At 42.8% G+C, this 27,511-nt stretch overlaps 1 protein-coding gene across 1 annotated transcript; it reads right to left on the reverse strand.

Moving 5' to 3' along the window:
• Positions 1–889: 889 nt before the first annotated feature.
• On the reverse strand, positions 890–26,072 carry col9a1c (collagen, type IX, alpha 1c). The gene is made up of 38 exons (XM_071913381.2): positions 26,044–26,072; positions 21,915–22,000; positions 20,188–20,259; positions 19,112–19,241; positions 16,758–17,154; positions 16,307–16,387; positions 14,791–14,808; positions 13,745–13,834; positions 13,579–13,614; positions 12,832–12,903; positions 12,250–12,294; positions 12,103–12,138; positions 11,815–11,838; positions 11,643–11,696; positions 11,364–11,435; positions 10,602–10,640; positions 10,344–10,400; positions 9,586–9,639; positions 9,272–9,325; positions 9,109–9,162; positions 8,069–8,122; positions 7,840–7,893; positions 7,692–7,745; positions 7,426–7,479; positions 6,705–6,758; positions 5,585–5,629; positions 5,342–5,395; positions 5,194–5,247; positions 5,006–5,059; positions 4,325–4,396; positions 4,204–4,239; positions 4,042–4,086; positions 3,897–3,929; positions 2,843–2,989; positions 2,059–2,113; positions 1,733–1,927; positions 1,190–1,276; positions 890–1,092 (listed from the first exon to the last, which is right to left on the reverse strand). The coding sequence occupies exons 1-38, from the start codon at positions 26,070–26,072 to the stop codon at positions 890–892; spliced, it is 2,850 nt and encodes a 949-aa protein (XP_071769482.2).
• Positions 26,073–27,511: the final 1,439 nt, after the last annotated feature.

Consider the following 27,511-nt stretch of genomic DNA (forward strand, 5'->3'; position numbering starts at 1 on the left):
TGCGATGCTCGTGGAATTTATTTTGTGTTTTTAATCGATTTCAGCTCCGCATGCATACCAAGCTACTTGACTCTGCTGCAATGTGATGTTGTGAGTAAATGTTACTACTTTTAATGCTACTTTCTCATTGAAAGTAATTATATAAGCAACAGGATAGACTGTGTTCACATATTCCATTAAATGGGAAACATAATCTCCTTACTATACTCATGCAGCACTTCCAAAACATATCACTTTATTACATTGTTTGAAAAAACATGAACATGTGAAAGTCAGCCAAAACAAATTAAGGATTCTACATTTCTAAACAGATGGAGATGTCAGCTAAGATCTGCACTGCTGGTGGAATCTTATGATCCGATGTGAACATAAAGTTTTCTTGTTGAAATAAATCAAAACATAAATCCACTGCATCGTGCTGGTAGAGGGAAAAACAAAAAAGTAGAAGTGATGTTTTTAGTGAGCTTATTCGAGGAATTAAAAAAGCACATGCATAAGAGGAAATCAGAGAGATGTACCTTTGTCGTACTTTACGACCTGGCTGTGTTTGCTTTGCTGAAGGTACAGAAGGAAGACCGTGGGTGAGCGGTTGCAATTGCCTAGACTTGTATCGGACAACATCGCGGGCCTGTGGGGCCTCTCGTCAAGCTGGAAGAAGTTGCTTTGGCGTCGGTAGCAGCTATCTTTTGAATACACACCGTCAGATAAGCTCTCTCTAGAATCACACATGAGTTAAAAACGTCTATACAGTATTCTACAATTGCGCCTTGTCTCTGTTTCCCTTTGTGTCTCTTAGAGCCGCGGCTCCAGATCACCAGGCCTGGACTCTCCCTTTCGCTTGGTCACTGCGGGTTGAGATCTGGAGTGTGTCGTCGAGCGTCGGCGGGTCTCATGGGTTCTTGTAGCTGGCGGACTTCTTTCCGCTGACCAGATAGAGAGGCGGAACTCGGCCTATACAAGTCGAGGGGTCGCAAAGGCCGGGGGCCCCTGTGGCCCCCCTCGGGCCGGACGATCCCGGGACGCCGGGACTTCCCGTCTCGCCCCGCTCTCCGTCTCTGCCGTCCTTCCCGACGCCAGGGAGGCCTGGTGCACCTAAGGAGGAGATACAAAATATGGTAAATATGATTAAAGGGCAAATAAGTATGATTTTTACACAAGGAGTCTAACTATGGGAAGAGTCTTGTGTTACCTGGTGCGCCGGGCTCGCCTGGGCTTCCTTTGATCCCCACGCCGTCCTCTCCCTTGTCTCCCTTATCTCCCTTGTCTCCAGTGTCGCCTGCAGAACAGAGCCGCACACACACACACACACACACAAGTTCACGCTGAGGAGAGAGCTGGAGCAGCCTATTGTTTTCAGAGCTATGGGGATGTAATTAGAAAGCGTAATGGCCGCGCTCTGATTCAGCCTCGTTTGGTGAATCATGGATTGTATAATGTTATGGAACGCTCTGCAGAACTTCTTTCAGTGTGTCGTGTCAGTGTGAAGGCAAAGACGTGACAGTTGTTTTCTCTAAAGGCTTCATTAAAAAGTGTATGCTGCCACTACATCCACTGTATCAGCTTTGGACGCTCTCCAGAAACATGAAGGACATCACAGCACTACAGTTTATCTATCATATTTAATGTACCCCACAAAATATTGTTTGCAAATCACTTTAAGGCTTCTGAAGACTGCTGACACCTGCACATGTTGTTGGAGTTGAGTGTTGAGTGGTGGAAGACAGATTCTGACCTTTCTTGCCCGGTACGCCTGGAAGTCCAAAGAAGCCCGGGTGGCCTTTGACACCCATCGGCCCCTGAGCTCCGGCCGCCCCCGCCGCTCCGGCCGGTCCGGGTGGGCCGGGAGGTCCCGCCGGTCCGGCGGTGCCGGGGGCGCCGATGGCTGCCGGCTTCTTCAGAAGCTGCTCCTTAAACTCTGCTAATTGTTCTAGAGAGGCAGGGAACAACATCAGGATCAAACAGAAAGAGCATTTTATTCATGATAACATAGTGTTGCTTTACCCTTTGTCTAATGTGAGAGGCAAAGATAAGGTGGAATCAAAAGTAAACATCTTCTACCTTCAACAATGGCTGAGCACATTTCACGAAGCTTGGCATCAACCACCTTGGGACCCTGTGAGATAATGAATGAACAATGTAAAGTGATTCTTGGCAGTTCCAGCCAAGACTATAGATTTCTACAACGGAAGCCATTGTAGAAATCATCCATCATGTATCTATCCTGCATTAGTAGAAGCAGCCAGTGGAACTACATGTATAACACCAAAAACTGAATCATTTTGGCTTAAAAGTGAAAGGAAAAATTATAAATAACTTCTCTCCAAAAAAGGAGCCACAATGCAGTAAGCCTCATAGAAACAAGTCCAGATTGTGTGCAGTCCCACAGTGCATTTGTGTTGATGACATAAATATCAAATTCATTATCAGTTTAATTGAATGTGATCTCAGCTCTCTGGCTCCCTAGCTGACCAGCTGCCTTTGTCTCTTCTATGGAGAATACATTAACGTTAGGCTAGTTGTTTCTAGCTAATATTACCAGCTGAAGCGTTAGCAAAAATAATTTATAGCATACTACATACAGAAGCTTTAGCAACAGTATGCTTTATTATATATGTGTTGTGTTCATAAAAAGATTTAGCTATTTATGTACATAACTAAACAATGAACCCAGAAGTTCATTCTCCTGTCACGTGATGTCATATCAAAATGATTATGGTACATTAAAATCACAGCTAAGGTGTGAAGATTTATGACTCTCACCACACCATGATGAAGTTTTTTTTAACCACAATGTGGTAAAAAGTGGGACTGCTGCATCTGTAATGGTAACGGTAACACTTACAGGTAGACCTCTGGGACCTGGTGCTCCAGGGATGCCTCGCTCTCCCTCCAAGCCGCGAGCTCCCATTGGTCCAGTCAAACCCTCGTGGCCTGGCTGGCCCGGTCTGCCGTCCGCTCCTGTAGAGCCTCTCTGGCCCTTCTCTCCAGCCTTAAGGTGAGACAATGAAACATAATGGTCACACTCTGACAGCAGCAGGGCTACAGTGTAATGCGTCTTCCAGATGGGACATGATTTGCCGTGCTTGCCTTTTGGTGCAGCGCATGACTAGATGTTTGGGGAAGTTGGGGTAGTGAATAAAAAGCCGGGGAAAAGAGCCATTCCTAGCATGTTATCTTGCTTGTGTTGTGTTAGGTTTGGGTGCTATCCAAAATTTTCTATCGAGATGCTGTCCCGCCAAAATATCACGATATGCGATATTATCGCCTTATTGAAATCTGATCTTACTATTCAAACATTGGAGGAGACAATTTGCCATTTGGTGTAATTTGGTGTTTCCTGCTATTTCCAGAAAACAGGCTGATTGTGTAAGGGAACCCACTTGAAATAAAATGATTTTTTTTTCACTTCAACTATGATTATTTTTGTTTTTTTTACTATCCTACCACTAGTAGATTATAGGTTTAAAAAAAAGTTAGCATAATGAATGTGATCAAAGCAGCACATGGTGCAGCAGCACATGGTGATGCTCAGTACCGTGGAAAATATTGCGATATTCACAAAATATCGTGATATTCTATATTATCTAATATCAGGCAGAGCCTATGTTGTGTATATACGTATATATAATAAAAAGTCCAGTATAACTAACAAAATATAACAACCAATGATCATAGATCGCTAATCTCCATACAACTTCAGACTTGTGTTGTCATGTGGAAAACTCTGACACTGTCACCATCATTTTTTATCCATTTCCTTTCTCTTCCTGGTCAGCTACTTCCCTTGTTGTTTCAACTGGACGCATGAGGGTTTCATCAAGCAACAGTGTTGAAACAGAAGGATAGAAGTTGCAGTGCAGATATTAGGTTATTGTAGTTTAATATTTTCCCAATACCTCTCCTTTGATTCCAGGAATGCCAGGAGGGCCCTGCAACACACAGACAGAGCAAAGAGAAGTTCTTTCAGACCCGTCACGACAGAAGTGTGATATGAACAGTAAGTTTGGTCTGTAATAACATATTATAAAGTGTAACACATACCTGGTCTCCCTTAACCCCCTGATCTCCTGTCTGGCCTGGGTCTCCCTGTTCACAGAAGTAAGATGATGAGCGTGTAGAAGGACTATTGTCATGGTTAAAATAAGCAATATGCAGATGATGCAGTACAAATATCATGTATGCAGATGACAATGGTTTTCTCACCTCACTTCCCTTTGGTCCCACTGGCCCTATAGGTCCCTGGACAGACAGAAGAAAAGACGTCATATGTTTTATTACACCATAATATTCAAAGTAATACACATAAAAGTCAGATTTGTCTCACCTGATCGCCTTTGTGTCCAGTATGACCCTTCAGTCCTTTGGCACCGGTGTCTCCTTTGTCTCCTTTGTCACCCTGCAAATCCAACAAAAAACACACTGTCACAGCTGCTCTATATTAGATACAGCATGTAGCAGATGATAATGGAATAACTTATCAACATATACTAAAATATCCCCCTCAATAGGTCAAAAATGTAATAAAACTTGTAATAAATTACATCACATTGACTTTAATTCAATGACTTCATAAGGGGTGTAACATATTTTTAACTGATGATGCAATACTGACACTGACCGATAATGTTACAAATCAAGTTATTACATTCTTTTATTCCTACCCTCATCGTATTATTAGCCAATATTATTATTACATCATAACTCAAAAATATGTTACAGCCCTTATGAAGTCATATGTAATCACATTAACAGGTTTTATTACATTTTCAATCAATTTAGATTGACATTTTTTGAAGTTTTTACATTATCCAGCATTTATATACTTTTAACATATATTTATACTTTTTATGCTTTTTAAGTGTTACTTCTCCTTTTCCTGTGTCCCTTTACGACTTTGGGTTACACTGTTGTATAAAATGTCTATGTGTATGATTTGATTTGATTTATAACATTATCACATGCTATACACAGCATGTGAGACCTTATGGAAGTAGCAGTTTCTCACCTCGATACCCGGAGCACCTGCAGGTCCCACTGGTCCCTGCTTCCCTGTTTCACCCTGGAAATGCATGGTAGATATATACATCAGTCATACAGATATAGCTTAAATCTCTGTAATAAAGGGTAATAATGTATACACTTGATACTAGAAATAATAGAATAATCTATACTGGAAAGTAAAGACAAACTCACAGTGGCTCCCTTGTCTCCTGGTTTCCCATCTTCCCCGGCTGGTCCGGTCTCACCCTATAGAAAAAGAGACGACTCATCACAATACTATCCTAGTCTAACAGATGAATATAGGAAGAGCGGGACAGATGGCATGGTGGAGGATTCTCACAGTTTTCCCAGGAAGTCCGACCGGCCCGATGGCTCCCTCAGCGCCAGTATCCCCCTAAAATCCCCAGCAGAAAGATCAATGAGTCATTTTCCTCATTCTAAAACGTATGCTTATTTCTGCACACTCAAACACAGTCCGCTCGCCAAGAATGAAACCTAATGAAGTCAAGCGGCGCGGCAAATAATAAAGTCCCGGCTCTACTATGTGGACATGCGTCATTAAACTGAGGACAATTCCAATTACCTTTGCACCAGCAGGCCCAGCTAATCCCTGCTTCCCTGGCAGCCCCTGGGAACAAAACAACAACACGATGCATCATGCAAAAAGAAAACAGAAAATCAATTCATGTATTACTCCTCTGCACACACACACCTCATTCTTGGATAGCATTGCTTATTTTTTGTGCGGAGTGGGGCGATTCTTAATTCACAAAGCAAACAGGTCAATGAGGCAGCATCAGACTTACTGTACTGTATGTTCATTTCCAATATCTGTACAAAAAAACAGCTGCATGAACAAGTAGAAAGAACTTGGTAGAGCATAAATCTCTGCCAACGCTCAACTATTCTCCACTTGTTCATGTTTACTTTTTGTTTGTCTTCCGGGGGTTTGATTTCCCCACAAAATAGCATGTGAAAGCAACGGTGTTCCGAATGTCGGACTTTCCCACCAGCACACGAACGCAACATAATAGTTATGGTTAAAAAAACGATAATTGTCTCATGACGGAAATCCCAGATCCAGATCTTCACCGAAATCTAATCAGCTGATCTTTGGGCCAAGGACTATCTGTCCACCAAATTTCATCCAAATACGTGTTATTTTTTGAGAAATCTTTCTAACAAACAAGAAAACAAGCGTGTGAAAACATAACCTCCCTCCAACTTCACTGGTGGAGATAACAATTCATCTTTCTGCTGTGACATAGAAAGGCGTTACTATGAAAGAAGCTTCCTAATGTGTACAGGTTATATCAGTGGTGGCAGGTTTATATATAATATTTCACCTAGAAATTCTCTTTTGTGGAAAAATGAAAGGAAAAAGGAAACTGTGAGATAATGTTTCTCCAGTCAGCTCTACAATCCAAGCCACACCTGTAGCCTCTAACCTGCATAACCTTGCAGGCAAAGCTGGCTGTGGTTTTTGGTATTGGATTTTCCTGCCTGTTGATTGTTTGCCTCTAAATGTTTTATTAACTGCTGTGTGGCTTCAAAGAGACGGGTTCTGCTCTGTTGGTTTCCCTCGCTTCTGCATGCTTTGCAGTAAAAGTATGGCATAGAATTCAGGGCAATGGTGAACTGTCTATTATATTCTTCAAGTCAGAAGCACAAAGGTGAGTGGCTAAAAATAAAGTTGGACTCACTGGAATACCCACGATCCCCCTGACACCGACTGTCCCAGGAACACCAGGCTCTCCCTGTTGAGATGAAGAGTTTATGCAGCATAAAATCATGTGGAATGATTAATAGGGTTAGACTGATATATTGGTTTTGCTGACATATATATATATGTATATGTACACCGGGCCATAACATTATATTATGTTGTTTACTGCTGATATGATGGAGGTTCCTCCCTGACCACAGCTACAGAAAAACCTGACATGACATTTGAATTTCTTTGCTTATTGTATTCATTCATTTTATTGTTTAGTATTTTTTTAAATCTTTATTTAAAGGTGCTGTTTCAGAGGCTTTTCCACCCTGACAAGAATAAAACTCTGGGGGGAAACTCTGAATACTTGTAATTCTTTGGCATGAAATTGGAAAAATTTAAAGATATTGAATATTGGTACAAAATATAGGCAGCTTCAACACAAAAATATCACATCTTATCGGCCTTCGAAAGCCTATATCAGTCGAACGCTAATGATGAATAATGAGTGTCACAGTGTTCTATAGCCTACATTATGTTAGACACTAAATGTCAGCGGGACAAATGACGACAGGCTGTTACTGTCATATCAAATGTCATATCAGAAGATGTGACCAGCGGACACACACACACGCTTGTTGACACTCTTCACTGGCTGTAGGACAGAGTGTGTGTGGTGCGGTGTGGTGTCAGGTGGAGCCTGAACTCACCTTGGCACCGTCAGCCCCGGCAGCTCCATCCAGGCCGTCTTTGCCAGCCTCTCCCTGTAATGTCACACCGCACAATCACACTCAATACTAACCCCTCGCACCCCGAGTTTCCCCTTAAATTTCCCCTTAAGTAGTGAAAAGTGAAAAATCTAGATGTCTTGTGCATCATTTTATACACATTTTCCCTGTAAATCAGCATTAGAATCTTGTTTACAAAGCCGCTGAATCAATCAGTCCAATCCAATTGATCCTATCAGTTTACTTACAGTGTCTCCTTTTTCTCCCGCAGGACCCTGCTCTCCTTGAGGCCCCACAGCTCCCTGACGGAAACAACGGGACCACGTCAAACCATCGATTTGAAACGGAACGGAAAGGGTCTTTCAAATCGTATAGGAATATAAGCGCAGAACTCACCTCTTCACCCTTGGGCCCCTCCAATCCCTGGCGTCCTCGGATGCCCTCCACGCCCTGACGGAGGAAATCACAGCGCATCAAAATTACATCATCGGGCCCCGGCGGTCGTGGAAAAACAATCCTCGGCCCGGGAGAGTTCGTTATGAATAACATCCTGCCCTTTTTTCCCCTCGTACAGTAAATTGCAAAGGGCAGAGGATATCGAGCTGATCAAATTAAGATTGCTTACGGGAGCTCCGGGCGGGCCGGTGGGTCCAGGGATGCCGTTGAAACCGGGAGGACCCTAGGAAGAGAACACAGCCGATGGTATTTATCCACAAACGCAACGCTACATTCACTGTCAGTCTGTCTTTATCATCATTATTGTTATGGAGAAGTGTTGTTATACGTTTACAGGCAGAGTCTGAGATTACCAGCCGCCAAATGCCAGTCAAATTTGTCTTGGGCGTATAATTCAATAAGGATGAAAACATTTGAATGCCTCGGTTATATTGAGTTCTGTTGCAACTTCATGATGAATTCTAAACTTGATACATTGTGTCAGTGATGTGAATTGCTTGAGACTTGACTTGGGTTCTGGTGACTTGGGACTTGACTTTGACTTGTGCTTTGATGACTTGAAGTCTTGACTTGAGATCTTGTGTTTGTGTAAATTACTTAGATTGAAAGTGATGAGATTTGTTCCAGCAGACGACTAAATTTAAAAGTTTTCTGAATTTGTATGGAATGATTGAATTTATTGAAGTTGAAACTGATTATAGAAATCAAACTCATGATGCTCTTACCAAGTTTTTATCCTATTAAAACCATATTGCATTGAAAAGTCCTAGATATTTAGTTTTCTTTGAGATATTAAATTGATACTGGACTCTTGATTTGTTCTGACTTGACTTGCTGTTCTACATTTAGACTTGAGACTTGACATTAATGACATGGACTTGACTTGACTTGGTAATCTACATTTAGACTTGGGACATGACATTAATGACATGGACTTGACTTGACTTGGTGTTCTACATGTAGACTTGGGACTTGACTTGAGACTTGTGCCTCAAGACTTGAGACTGACTTGGGACTCGAGTTGACTTGGTCACACCTCTAATATTAATTATGTTGGCCAATAAAAATGATTCTTGGAAGGTTTTTCTGTTTACCAGGCCTTGGCAGGTGAGAGAAAAAGGTAATTTCGGACACTGCATACAGGTATGATTAAAAAAATAATAATAATAATAATAATTACAATATGAAGGAGCTTCAGTTTAAACTTACTTTGTCTCCCTTCTCTCCTGTGGATCCAGGGAATCCAATAGGCCCTCTTTGCCCCTAAAACGAAACAAGAGGAGGTTTCTGATATCATATCTTCTTCATATCTTTGTCTTCTACTGTAAGCCCATACTGTGATTATGAATGTGGAAAAAGAGGCATGGCTTACATCATCTCCCATGCGTCCCGGGGGACCCTGCGCACCTTGCAGTCCAGCGTCTCCCTGCACATAAACAAACCGGAACACATTCATTAAGCAACAAACACAGAAATAATCACATTACGCTCTTTATATGCTGCAACAAAATTTAACAGCAGACAAGCTGTTCCCGGTGCCAACTGCTTTCCACACAGCTGGAAGCCGTTTTGTATTCAATTGTGAATACACAGTCAAATCTCAATGAAAAGGAAGGTTAATGAGATGATACTTCCTTTTGTGGATGAGGTGATGTATTTTTCCTGTGTTTTAACAGTCTCACATACCTTATCTCCGGCGTCTCCGGGTTTGCCGGGCTCACCAGCCAGGCCTTTGTGTCCCTGAGGGCAGCAAAGCAATCGACTTACACATTTGTTTTACGGCATTGATGCTGTTGTAGGAGGCACTAATTGCATAATGGCATAAGGAGCAGAGAACAAAGATGCTCTAGAACCTGATGCTGGTTACTAGGATTAGACAGATGTATTGGTTTACATACTGTATATATGGGGTTGATATTGGCCTTTTATTAAATATCGGATATCAACCAGTCAGTGTCGTCCACCTCGAATATGATAGAGGTTCTTCCATGATATCTACATAGAAAGTCTACAAACCTGCACTGAAATTTTATTGCTTTCTTTGACCCTTTTATTTATGCATTTAATTGTTCAATAAAGTTATGTAGCCTAATTCTTCATTTAAAGGTCTAATGTATCCCAAAGTTTCCTCTATCATTGAATAGGTGGGGCTAACTCTTCATTATTCTGGGTTTCAGTGGAGAGTTTTAGTGTCCCATGATGGTCTAAAAGCTGTTTCAGAGGCTTTGGCACCCTGACAAGAATACAATTCTGGAGGAAACACTGAATACTATTTTTTTTGGCATGAAAATGGACAAATTGAAAGCTTTAAATCTGGGAGATTTTGGGGATGAAAATGGTCAGATCGGCTATGGTCAACTTCAGTCTAAAAGTATTGGTATCAGCAGTGACCTTCCATATATGTCAAATCCTATCTCAGAGTGTCCTTTATTTAAATTCCTCACCTTCATCCCTTGTAGCCCAGTGTGTCCCCGTGGTCCAGCAGGACAGGCAGCAGGACACTGCACACACATACAGACAGGACAGAAATAATAGAAGGCACAGACAGACAGTCAGTCAGTCAGATCCTCAACAGGCATGGCCGCTGCAGAGCTTCTAAACTTCCGTGTCTCAATTTTGCGGAGCGAATCACTGCCGCCAAATCCAATTGTCATGCATTCAGGAAACATTTGGCACTGTGAAAGACGGTAAAACACACTCACAGCTTCCCCACTTCCCTCAGTGTTGGCACCAGGCGGCCCCTAAAACACAGCAGAGTGACATCTAAAACGGCCGCGGGGGTTTAGATGTCCGCATAAATCCACTAGAGCAGAGAGTCCCAGTGTGGAGGGCAAGGCAGTGTGAAAACATACTGCGGCATGCAACACAGTCACACACTCAGGATTTCACACAGAGATCTGAGCTGGAGAAGACATCCAGGTGTCCGAATAGAAGTGACATAATAGACAAAATAGTGTATGGAGGCTGCATCCCACATAGTACAAATTAGGGTTAGACCTATATAGCAGTTTGCCAATATATGGGGTCGAGATTGGCCTTTTATGCAAAAGCCAATATCGACCAATCAGTGTCGTCCACCTCTGATATGATGCAGTTTGTTTGATTACATATTTATTGTAGAATTGATCAAAACGACACTATTTTTTATCAGATTCCACACAAGTATGAATGGAGAGTTTTAGTGTCCCATTCTCTAAATGCTGCTTCAGAGGCTTTTTCCACAGTTCCAGGAACTAAATTCTGGTTAAACACTGAATACTTGGAATTTTTGGATGTAAATGGTCAAATTCAAAGAAATTGGATGTCAGTACAAAATATCATCTATCAACAGCTTCAATCCCAAAAACATTGATATCGGTATCTGCCTTCAAAAACCCATATTGGTCAAACCCTAGTACAAACAACATGGAAAATGAACACTAAATTGCTACATTTCAACACAGAAGGTTGAATCCTCTCCTTACCGCAGGCCCTGGTGGTCCAGGAGGGCCAGGAAGCCCTGGGAGGCCGAGTCCTCCTCTGGGACCCGCAGGACCCTGCCAGAATCACAGGGAACATTATCAAAAAACATGAAACATGAACTTAAACACTACAGTTTCAGGGTAGTGAAACAACCCAGCAAGTATTTGATGGACGACAATGTGCAGGAGGTGGCCAACTTAAACGTTAATCCACATGTGCACAACATTTTCACAATATGATATTTTCCCTCTATAACTTGTATCTTAAATTTGAACTCTGACCTCAGGCCCGATGTTTCCCTCGTCTCCTGGGATTCCTGCTTTCCCTGGCGGTCCCTGTCAGACACAGACACACACCAGTTGGCACAGCACATTCACTTGTAACCCATGTATGAGCTCATTTGAACCAGGTTTCAGAGTAGAACAGAAAACCACAATTATAGCAAACACATACAGCCGGTCCTTCAGACGCTGGGCCCTGTGAAGTGAGAGAGAGATCAAGATATGAATACTGAGAACGTAATATTTCCAAAATGAATACAGACTATAGTATCAAACAGTGTAGCTAAGCATAACCATTGGTTTGCCATGATTCAATCTTTTTACACAGCAAAATTGTCAGTGTTAATTTAACTCTGAGAGTGTAAAAATCAGCACATGCCAGGTTAGTCCTTATTATGACATGGAAAATTAGCTGTGTATCCATGCATGCAGCTATGATAACAGAGATTTGTGCACTTACAGGAGCACCTGGTGGTCCAGGAAAGCCAGGAAGTCCCTGTGATCAGATAAGAAAACGTAATCAAAATCAGTTAAGATGGTCTCTGGTCAGAAAATATGACAGTTGCTGCAACTGGAGGGCTTTGAAGTGGTCTAAATGGCTACTCACTCTCTCCCCTACAGGCCCTCTGGGACCCATTGGGCCGGAGGATCCCTATAGAAAAGTAACAGCAAATTACACAACTGTTGTAACCTTTTGCCAAACACTCAACACACACACACACACACACACACACACACACACACACACACACACACACACACACACACACATTTGTCTTGCTATATTTATGACAAGGTTCATTGACTACATTCATTCTCTCACCCCTTACCCTCACCACTAAATGCCTATTTGTAACCCTTAACCTGACCTAAACCTAATCCAAATCAACCCCTAATGGTGCAAAATAGTAACCTCACTTAAAGTAACCTTAACCCTTACCTAAACATGATCCTAATTATAATCTTAACCCTTAACCCAAATCCTAATCCTAATCTAGCTCCTTGCAGAAGTGAGGACCGGCAAAATGTCCCCACTTTGGAGGTTTTTCTCATGTTTCTATCCCTGTGAGGACATTTGGACCTCATAAGGTACAAGGACACATGCACGCATGCACACATACAGGCACACACTATGGGCACAGATTCTAAACAGTGTGTGTCAGCTAGTGGAGGAGGTGATGTTCCCTACAGCAGCTCCTGGAAGGCCAGGCAGGCCTCTCTGTCCAGGAAGACCGATCTCGCCCTGATCCCCTTTGCTGCCCTAGGAAACAGACACAACAAGAGAAAAACAGCTTTATCTTCTTCCTGCATCGCCCCGCACTGTTGCTAAGATACACCGAGGCAGCGACAGTCAACATTTAATCAATGAAAGGTGGGCCGTTCTTGTAGTTATTTAGATCAACAACAACCCGAGCTCGTGTACGGCTATGTAGATAACAAATGGGCTGGACGAGGCTACAGCGACAGTGAATGAAGAGGGTCGACCCCCTACAAATGATGCAATCACCCTCTGGGCCAATCACTATCATGTTATACAAATGTGAAAATGATGTTTCAAATGCGTAACAAACATTTCAAATCAGAAAACTGATTTTCAAGAAACCCAAAGTGGTGGAAAATCCAATATGCTGTACAAGAACAGCTGGATATGTGCACCAAATTTTATGTCATTCAAACTTGCGGAGTGGGATATATGAGCGGTTATAATTTTCAATTTTAACCACTGATAACTGCGTCCCCCTTTGGCCAATTCTCAAACACAGTGTTGATGTGCGTCATTACCCCCAAATTTAATCAAAATTCTGCTAGATATTGTGTGACAAACGGACAAACAAAAGAATGAGCGGACAAATGGAGAATGATGCATAGACACCCCACGATGAAATTGAATTATGTGAGTGTATTGCAGCTACATCATTCAGCATTTAATACTTACGGCTGAGCCTGGACTGCCAGGAGAACCTGGAAGACCCTGGAGGGAAGAATAAAGCAACCAAGTCAAAGAAAGTAGAAACGAAGACAGCATATTCTTTGATTTAGACAATCAAAGTAGAGTCGAAATCAGTAACTACTGTGTCCATTATAGAGGGGGAAATACTTACATCTCTGCCATCTCTGCCGTCCTCTCCCTGGGGCCCTCGGGGGCCCTCTGGGCCAGGGGTTCCTGGGGGGCCTTGGATTGGTTTCTCCGGCTGAGAGAGGAGACAACCAGTCAGCACATGAGACACAGAGTACCACAGAAGACCACTCTGATATTAGTGGTATAATGATAATAATAATATTTTTTTCAATAACACTTTTTTAAAACTTAGTTTAGATAGCACTAACAATTAAATAAAAGCAAACAACATCCTCATAAAATACATTAAAACATGTAAACACAAGAAGGCACCACAGGAGGACAGGAACAGAGGGTAAAAACAATATAATATTAAACATGATTGGACAAACGACATCGCATACAGTAAAAGCAAGTCTATAAAATTACGTTTTAAGAAGCGATTTAAAAGATGATAGTGATTCTACTAGCCTAAGCATTATATTAATGAAAGCCGGGCACATTTACACCTCAAAGCATCACTTAGGCTTTGCCTCATCCTACCATTTAGCTGGAATCATGAGATATTTCATATCAAATAAAATAGCAGTCTGGTAATTAATAAGATTATGCTCTGAAAGCAGACTAAAAGGACAGAACATGTGGCTTGTATGGCCTCCAAACCGGGCGATTGCTGAATTTTAATGTTATCTTTATATGTATGTGATATAAAAATACCCATGAACTTAGTCTATTTTCAGCACTGGAGACTGTAGGCAGCAATAAGTAGTAAGTTCTTGAGAAAATGCCTGGAGGCATTTGTCTGCTTCTAATTTGGGCCATTTCACTTGGATTCTCTATTTCTCTGCATGCTTTATGTTCTGAAGTTATCCCTGGTTGCACTGTTAATTGGTGTAGAAACATATGAATGATTTACCCATACAACCCTGAAACAGCAAACGAACAAACAAACAAACAAACAAACAAACGAAAACACCACCACACATGAGATATAGAACAAAGCAATGAGATAATTAGGCAACAAAGCATTGGAGTAGATTATTGGCTCAAAAACACAAAGAAAAAAAAAGGGAGTAGAAAAATAAATACCTCAGCATTGGCATACATCTGAAGAAGCAAGAGAAATAAGATAAATGTAGCGTTAGTGAAAATAGTCACCACCCTCACCCAAAGTGTCAGCAGAAGCGCACCTGTTCAAAATCATAGCAGTGAGCATATCATGCTGTCATTTCAATACAGAGCCCACAGTACCAACAAACCCCATGTGCGCTCTCAGTGTCGGCTAGGCCTGAAAAGATACAGCTTGAAGCAGAAATGTTAGCCTTAAATCTAATAGAGCGCACCAGGCCAGGAAATACTCCTTTCTTAAGTGGATAGGAACATTTGCATCATGGCCGAAGTGATTAGATAAAAACGCTATCTCTAGAATTCACAGCATGGACGACTTTACAGATGGAGATGTCAGCAGATTGGAGTTTTAGTTCTACAAACATTTCTGGGAGGCAGAGCTGCTCTGGAGGCAGAAATAATCTCATCTGTTGAGTTAACCTCAATGAGTGGAAACAAAGAACCACAGTTTTTCTAGCTAAGTAATGTTAGACTGAAGCCCAGTGAAAAAGACAAGAGGTAAGAGAGGAGGAAGCTAATATTATGAAGGCTAGCGCTCTGCCACTAACTGAAAAAATGCAGTCTAGCCACACTAAGTTATCTATGTGAGCTAGTTAGCCTAGCTGACCTTCCAAGTTCAAACTAGCCATACTAGCCTATAGCTATCTAGATAAACTGGTTATAGCTATATAGCTAGTCTAGCCTATTTAAAAAACCAAGCTTTCTGTCAACAGTTATTTTTGGATTCTTCTGGCTCTCGTGGCTTACACCAGCTTAGAAGGTAGTGCGTCCTTGTGAAAAAATAGTTCCTATCCAAATAGAACACAACTATTGACAATAAGCTTGTTTTTTTTTTTTTTTTTTTCAAGATAACATACTGACACCGGTATGATTATACTGTGAGCGTTGTGTTTTGCAAAACAACATTTATCATAGATTTCAAAGTCGCGTATGCCCCTTGGTTTCTATTGCAGTAGAGTGGGAGGAGGCCGCCCGGTGTTACCGGACAGGCGGAGCAGGCTGCTAGCGAAGTTATTGTTTCTACTAATGGGGTTTATAACGGAAAACATGTTATTTGGGCCCAGGGTTCAAAATACCGAACTATCCCTTTAACTTGCGCTCCAAAAAACTGTGGTTCTTTGGCTCCACCCATTGAGGTTTAATTCAATGAATCCGATTATTTCTGCTTCCAGAGCAGCTCTACCTCCCATAAGTGTTTGTACACCTAAAACTCCAATCTGTTGTCTGACAATTAATGTCTCTAAAATGGGCCAACTTGCCAAATTTGTTTTGGATGAACTGCAGCCCCTGGGTGCTACTGTATGTGTGAGAGTGCTTGGCAGAATATTTGTTACACTCCATCTTAGCATTTCTGCACTGTTTCCTCTCAGTAAATGCAGATGCAGAGGAAACTTGCTGGAAGCCCTATCAACCTGAATAAAACCACACTGTCAGACCGGAGCAGATGCTGAGCAGATCCAAGTCCTTGTTACTGTACCTCAGTGGCAGGCAGCTCGTTGCAGCTCTCTCTCTGGGCTCTCTTTGGGTCGCAGTGAATCAACATCCACTGGAGTTCAAACTGAAAAGAGAGCAACACAATGGAATTCATTTCCATTTCGGATTTGTAACGTTTGAGCAAGAATCTGCGAATGCTTGGTCACGGCGCAGTCATTTTTATAGTTTTAAATCAATGCCCTCTGTGGGCTGTGTGAGTAAAAGCTTGATTTTCCACCACTGCGATTTTCTGCAGGGATTAAGGTTTTCTTTTATTCCGGTGGAACCCAACTGAGCAGCTTTGCTGTGGCAGCAGCACTCGAGAATTATAGCAGAGCTCAGCACACATATAAACCTGAAACCCTGTTTGTTCGCAGAGAGCACCACTTCACCGATACGGCTTGTAAGCAGAGTTGGTGATTAAATACAACAGGACATTCTCCGTCCCCGCTCACCACTACAGAGGCATCGGCGTCCGTGTCCAGTCTGCCGATGAGAGTGTCTCCCTCCGTGTTGATGGGGCCTTTGCCCTTGATGGGCTTCTGGTCCACGGGCTGGCAGTCCACGTACAGGGTGACCTGGTCGCGCTCCACGCCGATCATCACCTTGTGCCACTTGGTGTTGAAGAGCACGGACAGGCCGGGGAAGGTGACGGTCTGCAGGTTGCCGTCGGCGCCCATCAGGAAGTACTCCAGAGCCTGCTGGTCCCCGTTCAGCCTCATGCCGGCTTGTTTGCGGCCGTCTTCGTCCACGATTTGCCAAACGTTCCACACCTTGTTGACCGTGTTCTTGATCATGCGGAAGGTCACCATGAAGGAGTACTCGTCAGGGAAGCCACGGGGAAAGTTCAGCCTGAGAGGGGAATTCATGAAGGGAGAAAAGGGTTGGGAAGGGTTAAAATCAGGTAAGGAACCAAGGGCATTTAAGACAGGTGACTGTTGGCAGTGTGTTCAAGTTCATCAAACTCAGTCATGTTGTTAGATACTTAAAGTCACACTGAAATGATTTTTTTTCTGCCTTTTTACCTCATTTAAACTTTCATACCATAGGCCTATTTCACAATTTATGCCAAAAAAAAGACAAAAACATGTTTTCTTGTATTTTTTTATCTTCCTGGAAAACAGAAAATAGTGGTGACATCATCGTGTACCAGGAGGTTACATAAAAATTCCAACCAATAAAGCACACAGATTTTTGAACACTCCCGCCCCTCCCATCAAATAAGACTGCATTTCTCTCCCTAACTGATCTCCCATTGGTTTACACTTTTGAATGATCCCTCCCCACGTTATGTCCCACCCCAACATCTTGTTTTAACAGGAAATACATCACATTAAGGAAGCAAGAAGCTCTCAAAATGCAGTCTCATTGTGACTTTAAAGATACTTTGACATGACACTGACAGGAACAGCTCAAACACAGCTCCTAGCCTGGTTATATTCTCAAAAAAAGGTTTATGTCAAAGCGATTGCATGATCACAACATAAACACGGCTCTCCACAACTATGATCAAACCGAGCATGAGACATGAATAAAAAATAGCGCTTTTAACGGTCAAAGCCTCACCATGAGTCACTTTTAGATTCAAATCCAAATAAAACAGGGTTAAGCACTTCAAAGAAGCGAAGACTGCTTTTAAAACATGCTATTATGTTACAGATCAGACACTGTGAAAGAGGCTGCCCCGGCGCTCCAATCAATGGTTCAATTACTGCTTCCAGTCCTGCTTAACACAGGCTTGTCCACAGTCTAGTGCTCCCTGTGTTCTTAACAAGCCAGATTCTCCATAGGTGGCGCATTCATAGATGGGCGCTGCAGACTGCCTTTTTTTTTTTTTTTTTACCATCTTGTAAATCATCAAGGTGCGGCAATAAAAAAGGAGTTTCCTGTAACCCAATAAAACAAATGAAGACCACTCTGTGTCTTTGCCTGAGGTGACAAACTCTCCTGTTCAGGCGTTTTAAGTAGAAAGAGAGACGGACTGTGGCTAAAGCCTTCTGGCGACGACGAGACTTCAAAGCACAGTTCGCGCCACCGGACTCCCGGGGAAATAAACATGTATTTACATTCGGTGTGACAGGCCCCGAGTGGCGCGGCGCAGGGTGCCAGCAGCGAGTTGCATAACGGCTTCTGAGAAAACGGGCCTGCTGGAAAAGGATTAGACACAACAGACCAGACCAGGCCCACTGGGAAACACCACGAGATGTCTTCGGTTATATAAAGTGCTAATGCTGTTAACCTGCACACTCCCTCCTGCGTCCCATTGTTTGAAATCAACGGCGTGGCTGCCTCGCACTCATGGTAAATGCAGTGCAACGCCTCTATTTTGATCCTGCAGTCGCTCACGCTAACCTTTTATTTGCTGCACAATTCATGTGGGGGGAAAAAAAGGTATGGAAACGCCTCACAGGAGGAAGCTATTGAAGTCTTTTTTCATGCTAAACCTTTTAATGAATCCATACAAGAGAGGATAAATCATCAAGAGGGAGCGCATGATGACATATGTCTTTTTGCATTTCCCGGAGATATAAAAATGGCTTCAAGTGGGGTCTACATGCACGTGCCCCTCCCACCCCCCACCCAACCCACACACACACACACACACACACACACACAATCCCTTTACCCCGCCCTTGTCTCCAAGAGATGCCACATAGGCTCAGGCATGTTTCTCTCTCCCAATTATATGCTGCTGGCCATGCAATAACACCTGTGTGGGACCTGTAATAATGTAACACCTGCATCAGAGACCATTCCTTTCCAACGTTGGTGTGTCTTTTTTTTTTTTTGCCGTCCTTACTGTACTTACCTGGTTGGAATTTGGAAGTTGGCCTCCCTGTCGAGCCGGTACGCCACCTGGAGGGGAGTGGAGCCCTCCACCTTCCTCACGCCTTTCAGAGGGATCACATCCAGCTGGAACTGGGTGATCAGATCAAAACCTAAACGGGGGAGAGAACATGTATGATGTACATGATGATGGTGATAATGATTATTAGGGTTAATATTATGTAATAAAATAATCATAAACAAAAATAATAAGATTCTACTTAAATATATCTACAAAAACAACAATACCGATACTACTACTACTACAACTACTACTACTAGTACTAATAATATAATTATAAAGCATACTTTGAGATATTGATACAGTGCTGTGGATGCAAGTACTAGCATTAGCATTCTTAGTGTCATTATTACCATAATTAGCATTAGCACTATTATTAGCATCATTAATGTAATTTTTATTTATGATAACACATAACAAGGATTATTATGTTGTTTTTGTTCTTGTTGGCTGGAATCACATTCATGTCATGTGTTTTTGCCCAGTGAATTATTCATGGTCACACTATCTCAAAAGTGGATCTTTGGACTGCAGAAAAAAAAAGCACAGTGGGCCGTTCAGTGGACATTTTGGCAGCTATTATGATGAAAGAAAACACAGGCACAAAATAATCACGAATCCCACCTGAAATTAATTAGTTTTCTTCTGGAACATGCCTCACATCCCACAACCACAGAGTCGAACATGTGCAGCTGCTTTGAGGGAGTGAATGGTTTCAAAGACGGCAGTGGTGAGCAATTACAATCTTGCTGAGTTCGAATTGTTCCAACTAAAATTCTGTCAGGCTCAAGCGGAACATTTTATTTGCCTCATTTGAAACCTAAAGGTGTCTTGAGGCATTAGGCAGCCCACCCTGTTCAACTAATTAAAGTCACCACCTTCTTTGAGATAATCTATTTTCTCTTTTTAGGGATTTTCAAGACCGGGGCTAGTAGGTTTTACCACTGCTTCAGCTGCTGTTCTTAGTTTCGTTAGAATACACCCCCACTACAGCTCATTATTCCCCAAGGTAAGAGTATCAATGAAGCACATTTCACCTGGAAGGTCATCTTGTCCATTTCTCATTGGTGGGCAGACAGTATCGCCATCCAATCTGTTGAGATCTAGCTCTGATAAAGCAAAACAAGCAAAAAAAAATATTTTATTATGCATGTTCGTTGCGGAATTTGACAAATGCAATACATTACCATTCAGTTTCATTCAGCTGAAGTCCTCCAGAGGACAGATACAAGGGAAAAAGCAAGGTCTCGAATGCCAGAGCTGATTAGCATCACAATGCGAGTTTCTCTTACAACTACGCTAATATGTCACATACTTCAAAAGCACAAACACAGACTAATATCAACACGGTGTTTAGGATTTACGATGCAGAACCCGCAGACACCCCCTGTGATCCAAATATGTCATAAGAGATGGAAATATAATGTTGATAAATGCGGCGGCTACTCTCGCATGACTGCCGAGTCAGAAAGTCAAGGCCATATTTCTAATGTCTTCAGAAAGATGTTAGAGGGTGCATCTGGCAGGTGAGCCGCTTTCCTTTTTATTTATACGTGAGTGATTTATCAAGATGGAAGTCTCCTTTGGTGGAGACCGCAACCGGCAATACATCACATCGCCATTTTCTTTCGGCTTTTCATCATCCATATTTCTCAGTTGATTGAACAATCTAATTTTATTTTGGTGTGTTTTTCTGTCTTGTAAATTTATAAGACAAAAGACTGGCCTAGTTTTTCCAGTGCCATCAAAGAATTCAGCTAACATAAATTATATGTGACTTCAGAAAAGCTTATCTGATAGAATGTGTAATCACTCAATGTTTCAATGGAACACACTGCTCAATATTAAGTATACATGTAGCAGTTTCCAAGGAATTCAAAAATAAAGCTGCACCGTCACTTAGGTATTTGGGGCATTGGGAAAGAATGGCTGAGTTGGTCAGTAGAGGGCGCTCTCCTTGTGTCGCTATACCGCAGCGTCCCTCTTTCCCCACTCTGAAGGAGAAAAGCAAACTCCGTGAAACAGGGATCTGGAAGTCATGAAAGGACGGCCGGAGGGGCTCCCCAGTCAATAACCTGAGTCAGCTCATTTAGAGCGAGCTGTGTGAACACCGCACATCTGGAAGCCTTTCTCAGATCCCGCATAACTGCTGAGAAATGAGATACGGTAGTGAGACGGTATTTATACTCCCGGATTTACTACACAGTAAACACTTATCTGACTGTGCATGCGGCCTTCAAGTTGTTAAAGTTACTGCCTGCTGTGGCAATACGCGCAAAGAGCCAGTCATTAGTGCAACGAGCGAGAGATGAACCGCAATTAAGGCATCACATGTAGATGCACGTGCGCTGTGACTTTGTGTGGTGAATTTCAAAAAGCAGCGCACCTATCTAAAACACTGTTTGCTTCCTCTTGTGTGTGCACATGTTTTCCCTGAGTTAGCGTGCATGCACTGCGCTGCATGCTCATACTCTAGATGTGGTGTTGCAGTAGAGAACGGGCTTGTCGTCGTGATTATCAGAAGGGGGAGATTTAATCTGATTTAATCTCGCAAAGCAGAGCAGCACAGCTATTTTTGGCTTTTGCTTTGTGAGTTTTGATAAAGCGAATGACCTCACTGGAACAGTCAACATGCGGGGGTTTTGACACTAACACCAGTTCTATTTGTCAGTGTTTATATGGCAAACAGATTCGCAGCAATGGTGGCATTCATACAGGTATGGTGACACTGAATGCATTGTGCATTGCACTGTGGGTAACTTACGTCCAAGTGCCGGAGCAAGCAGGAGAGACAGCAGAGCCATACAGACAGAGGGGCACGCCGACATCGCCAGACGCCATGGCTGCTTTCTGTTCAGGAGAGATGGAGAAGGTCAGCATTCAGTCATTCATCTACATCACTTTCAGTTTCTTCACTTTCTGTCTGAATCAATAAAACATCACACCACTTTTCAGTTGATCTCTACGGTCATCCTGAGAACAAGGGAAGAGAGAAAGAACAAGCGCAAGCCACTCTTTCAAAAATGTATTGGCTCTGCATTCCCACCCTGCCCCCAATAAGGATGAAGAGGATTACAAATCACTGGCATGCTAAATGCCAAGTGCGTAGACACAGCCAATGGCATCACATGGAGGTGGAATGATCAGTTTGACAAATGAAAATGATGATGATAACCCACGCAAGTTATTACTGCGATAAGGAAAAGAAAACCCAGCAATCTCTCAGGACGGAGAAAGGAATCATTGTGCCTCTCTACAAGACCATATTGTTGTTTAGTGTATCATAGACATCAGTGCAGATCCCACATAGTCCATCATGCAGCAGATTGTGCTTTAGCTGTACAGACATTTTCCAGACGCAGAGCTGCTCTGGAGGCAGAAATAATTTCATTGGTTGAGTTAAACCTCAGTGGGCGGGGCCAAAGAACCACAGTTTTTTGGAGTACAAGTTAGCTAACTGGCAAACTTGAATGACAAAGAAGGAACTCTGGTCAAAATATAAATGAAAAAATATAAATGACAATGACTTTCTTCATTACTTCATGACCATGGTTTCATGTTTTTGGAAGGTCAGCAGCTAACTAGCTTACCTAGATAGCTATAGGCTAGTATGGCTAGTTTGAACTTGGAAGGTCAGCTAGGCTAACTAGCTAACCTGGATAACTTAGTATGGCTAGACTGCATTTTTTTTTTCAGTTAGCAGCAGAGCGCTAGGCTTCATAATATTAGCTTCCTCCTCTCTTACCTCTTGCCTTTTTCACTGGGCTTCAGTCAGTCTAATGTTACTCAGCCAAAGTAACTGTGGTTCTTTGGCTCCGCCCACTCCATTTTAACTCAACCAATCAGATTATTTCTGCCTCCAGAGCAGCTCTGCCTCAGAGAAATGTTTAACTAAAACGCCAATCAGCCATCATGTGACTCTTTATGCTGAGGACAGGATTCACTACAGGCCTTTCAAACTATTCACTTATACACAAATACATGAATAAACTGGGATGAAGTAATTTACCATTTCCTCCAGTAAAGATGGTGGTAAGCTTACTGTATGTATCTGTAGGTTTCTGCTCTGCTCAAGTCATGTCTGTATGTCTGCACAACACTGTTAAATCTGAGAGACTGCGGATGATAAACGATATGAATAGCCATGCAGCTATCCGCAGGTGATCTTACACACTGGTACATGTGTCAACACAGCAGTCACCACTGACTCTCTCTCTTCCCTTGGCTTGGTTGTGTGTCCTGAGTTATGCCTGCTCTCTGGTTGAGCAGAATGAGGTGGGGTGGTGGTAGTGAGGGTGAAACCTACAGTAGCCATGAGCTTCTATTTCATATTCGCGTTGGTTGCAAGGTTGGGTGTGTGTGTGTGTGTGTGTGTGTGGTGCTGTCAGAGGAATGACTAATGGCTTACTCAGCAAGGTCCCTTCAGAGGAGGCATTGGGCACTAACATTATGCCCTTCACGTTAAGGGAGCATCCCCAGAGCCCCCGAGGCTGGCTGTCTGTCTTCCATGCCAATCCATGTACAGTCCAGCCTGATGCAACAATACATCAATGATGAGGGGATGCTGAGGGAAGCTGAGCCCCGAACCCCTCAAACCCCTCAAACCCCTACAGACTCACAGTTATTTAAGCCAGGTGCTCATATTCAGCAATGTAGTGGTAAATAAAAAGACCCTATCCTCATATAACTTACATCAGTGTGATGCTACCAATGATCTACTATGAATTTCCCTCATAAAGATTTATGCCAGCATTAAAAGGCCTGGGTAAACTCTATCCCACAAATAAAAAAGGTGAGTAAACTGAGATCGGGCGGGTTTTACGCTCCACTACACCCCTGCTCATATTGCACAATAACCTTATGTTGCATTTCTCGGTATATAATATAACCACCGTACATAATATTTGAATAGGGAGGAGTGGAGGGGAAAAGAAGGGATTAAAAAACAACAATGGCCTGAGGTAGGTTCCTTTGGCGCAAAATGATTATGGGGCTTTTCAATTTGCATTTTGTCCTCAGATTCAGGCTGATGCAGCTACAGACCAAGGGGGGAAAACTGCTGCATCAAGTCCTTTGCATAGTAGACAAAGAAATCCACAAGGGTCAGTTGTCAATGTGAGTACTGGGATGAAAACCATCTGAAGACGGATTGATCTGGAGAGCCTGACAGCTGACTTCACATCAGCTTTCTATATTTTTTTTACTGTCCTCCACATTGGCATGCGCTGCTGCCACACCATGCATAAAGTAACATCTAAATGTCTGTACTGTACGTCCTGTTGAGATCAATGGTACCATAATGCAGTGGCGGAGTTGTGGTTGCCACTGTATTCTCAATGGAACATGAAAATGCCTGACATATTCATAGACTCATATGTGGTGTTATCACAGTTTGAAAGCCCGAGTAAATTAGAAGTTAAGAGCTGAACTGACAGATGAAACATCCGCAGCACAAAAAAAATATGACATATGACATCTTCATTTTCCAGCCATGTAATCAATCAGTCAAATGAATTAGGTAATGGCATGTCATCCACTTCAGCCCCTGTCATCCATCAGCATTTTGCGTCTGTGACAGGACTTGCTGTCACAGACGTATTCTAGATCAAGTATTGAAAGCAGGTTTCGTCTCCAGCGCCACCCGTATGATGACGTCCCTTAGGTGCCCCCCTAGAATGCCGAGAGCGAGCCAGCACTCCTGGCGTGACTTCTGTGCGCTCGTTTGTCTTAATTACCCAAACTGGATTGCTGCTCGACACAAAGCACTCAGCCATATGAATGAAACTCTTTAATCAGTTAGTTGATCGTTTTAGAAAGTCCCAGGACGAAGCTTTGAACGATAAATGCGTGTATAGCCTACATGTGTGTGTTTTTGTGCCTTTCATCACACTACAAAGGATTATTGGTGATACTGCAGGCCTACACACACACACACACACATACACACAGGCTATTTCCAGAGGTCAGCCCAGACACACTTAACGGAAACACAATTAAGCACTGAAGGGCTAAAGAACGGAAGCCATAAATTTAAGGCTTAAAGGAATAGTTCACCCAAAAATGAAAATTCTGTCATCATCTACTCACCCTCATGCCAAATGAAACACAGGTGAAATTTGTTAGTCCATATAACACACAGGGAGGTTGCCAGCACAACTTCGTAGCAGCCTTCTCCAAAACAACTGCAGTCAATGGGGACCGGTTCTTTAGAGTTCCAAAACAAAAACAGCCAAACAATCACACTGTGACTAGAAAGACCTATACACCATGATTTGTTACAAATCAATCAGCTGTAGTTAAGATTTGCACTAAATTATGGTGTAAATATAGGTCTTTTTGGAACTCTGAAGAACTGGTCCCCACTGACTTCAGTTGTTTTGGAGAAGGCTGCTACGGAGTTGTGCTGGCAACCTCCCTGTGTGTTATATGAACAAACTTCACCTGTGTTTCAACTGGCATGAGGGTGAGTAGATTTTCATTTTTGGGTGAACTATTCCTTTAAGAGCGTTTTTTTCCCTCCTCTTGTTGAAATGCCCACCAGTAGAGCTTTACAGGCTGCATGTATGTGTGTGTGTGTGTGTGTGGGCCAGATTAGGATGCACTTTTATCTCAACCCTGAAAAATGCCCAGCTTCTTTAATCTACGCTGAGCTAAATATCTTATTACACCCGCAATGCCACTGAATCATCAGAAGGTTGCGCTCTGCAAATAACTATAGGAGATGTTTCCTTTTTTCCCTCAATGAAGATAAAAATAGATAGGCAGTGCGAGCCAAAAGAAGACGGAGCGTTATTAGTGAACACCCTGAAGTGAGACGGCTCTCCGCATTAGAGACAAAGGAGAAGAGACTGTTAATGACGAGCAGTGGAAATGATTCAGCCTGAGAGATTTACCTTGTCAAATTGGAGCTGTGGAAGGCCATGTTTTACTCCCCTCCGCGGCGGGACACAGACGGGCTCGGCAGTGAGGCGCAGTGGGTGAGACAGAGGAGCAGAAGGAGAGCCACCGACACACGAAAATTCCCCCCTTGAAGTCAGTCCTACCTGCGCATGTTGAGGACTGACTGACTGAGAGAGCCGGTGCAGGGGATGCTCAAACTTTTTCACATAAAAGTTGGCTCGTCGGGTTCCCATTGGCCAGGAGTTCCTCAGGAGGTGGCGGCTACGTTTTATTACCAACACTTAAAAAGATGTGGAGGCCTCTGGGCCTTCTATGTGTTCCCCCACCTCCCCTCCTTCTTCTTCTTCATGGTGCCCCCTAATGACATGTGTTGGCTGTATGTAATTCTCTTAATAATTATCGTCAGGATAGGGAAGGACGAGCCTTTGAGTGATGAAATGTGGATTTCATAATCACGCGTGTTCATCGCTGTGAAGAATGCGCGTCGGCCTGTAGTGTTGACATGAAGAAAGCCTTGTCATTAGCTGCACCTCCTCAGGCAGGCATGCTGTTTACGCATCCTGCATGTTATGCAATTGCATGACGGGATATGACTTTTGATCTGTTGAATCAACTAGTCTTCTAGTCTCAAATTCACTGATTTCTTGGAGAAAAATACATTTATAGTAGCTCAATTCACAAAACATGCTGTCACATTCTTCATCGCCCAGACTTTATTCGCTAAACTGTGCAGGCACACCGACTTACTCATCGCCCCCAAAAAGATTTGTCACTTTCTATAGTACGCTGCCACTTTGAGGTGTCAAGAACCACTACGCCCGTGGGTGCAGATCTATCCGCACTAAGCAAATGTCATTGATGTCTTACACTTGTTTAAGAGCAGCAGAATGAATGCTGTACAATCGCTGCAACACCTGCTTTAAAGGAAAAGCAGTTTTGATCTAAAAAAAAAAAACCCAAAAACTGTGATAACCACTGGTATCCAGGAGCATAATGACCGCTTTGACTTGGACATATTTTTATGAGCGTGCATACCACATAGACCTTTATGTCGTTCAATATCTTCATTCACAAGACTGTATTCCTGTGTGTGTGTCTGCTGTTATTGATCCTGGCAGGTGCTGAGGAGTCTACTTGTCCCTACTACATGAAATCAAACACAAGATGATCATCATGCTGTAGAGGATCAGTAACCTCGCGGCCATCTGATACTCTGCAATTCGCTACAAGCAATAATATAAAGGTCAAGGATAAGATATTTGTGTGTGTATCGTATTGCGTGGATCGATCGCGCTTTTGTAGCTACACCACAATGCTAATCTGAGAGGGTTTTCGGCTGTAAGGGAAACATAATACAGTGACTGGGTCCCCTCAGAGAGCCGGGAGAGAGATCATGTGTCCAGCGGAGATAATTGAGAGCTCGTGCTTTCGATGAGAGCGCAGGCACAGGCCGGGGAAAAC

This window comes from Centroberyx gerrardi, chromosome 19 (assembly GCF_048128805.1).
Source record: "Centroberyx gerrardi isolate f3 chromosome 19, fCenGer3.hap1.cur.20231027, whole genome shotgun sequence".
In the NCBI taxonomy this organism is placed as follows: domain Eukaryota; kingdom Metazoa; phylum Chordata; class Actinopteri; order Beryciformes; family Berycidae; genus Centroberyx; species Centroberyx gerrardi.

Bases quoted from the DNA above. Each gene is read 5' to 3' on its own strand.
- col9a1c (XM_071913381.2), bottom strand. From the start codon at position 26,072: ATGGCCTTCCACAGCTCCAATTTGACAAG. The intron at 12,295-12,831 runs GTAGGGAACATC...ACTTTTCTATAG, and splicing joins CTGGCCTTCCAGGAGCTGCT to GGATCCTCCGGCCCAATGGG. The intron at 4,087-4,203 runs GTGAGAAAACCA...TTCTGTGAACAG, and splicing joins TGGGACCAAAGGGAAGTGAG to GGAGACCCAGGCCAGACAGG.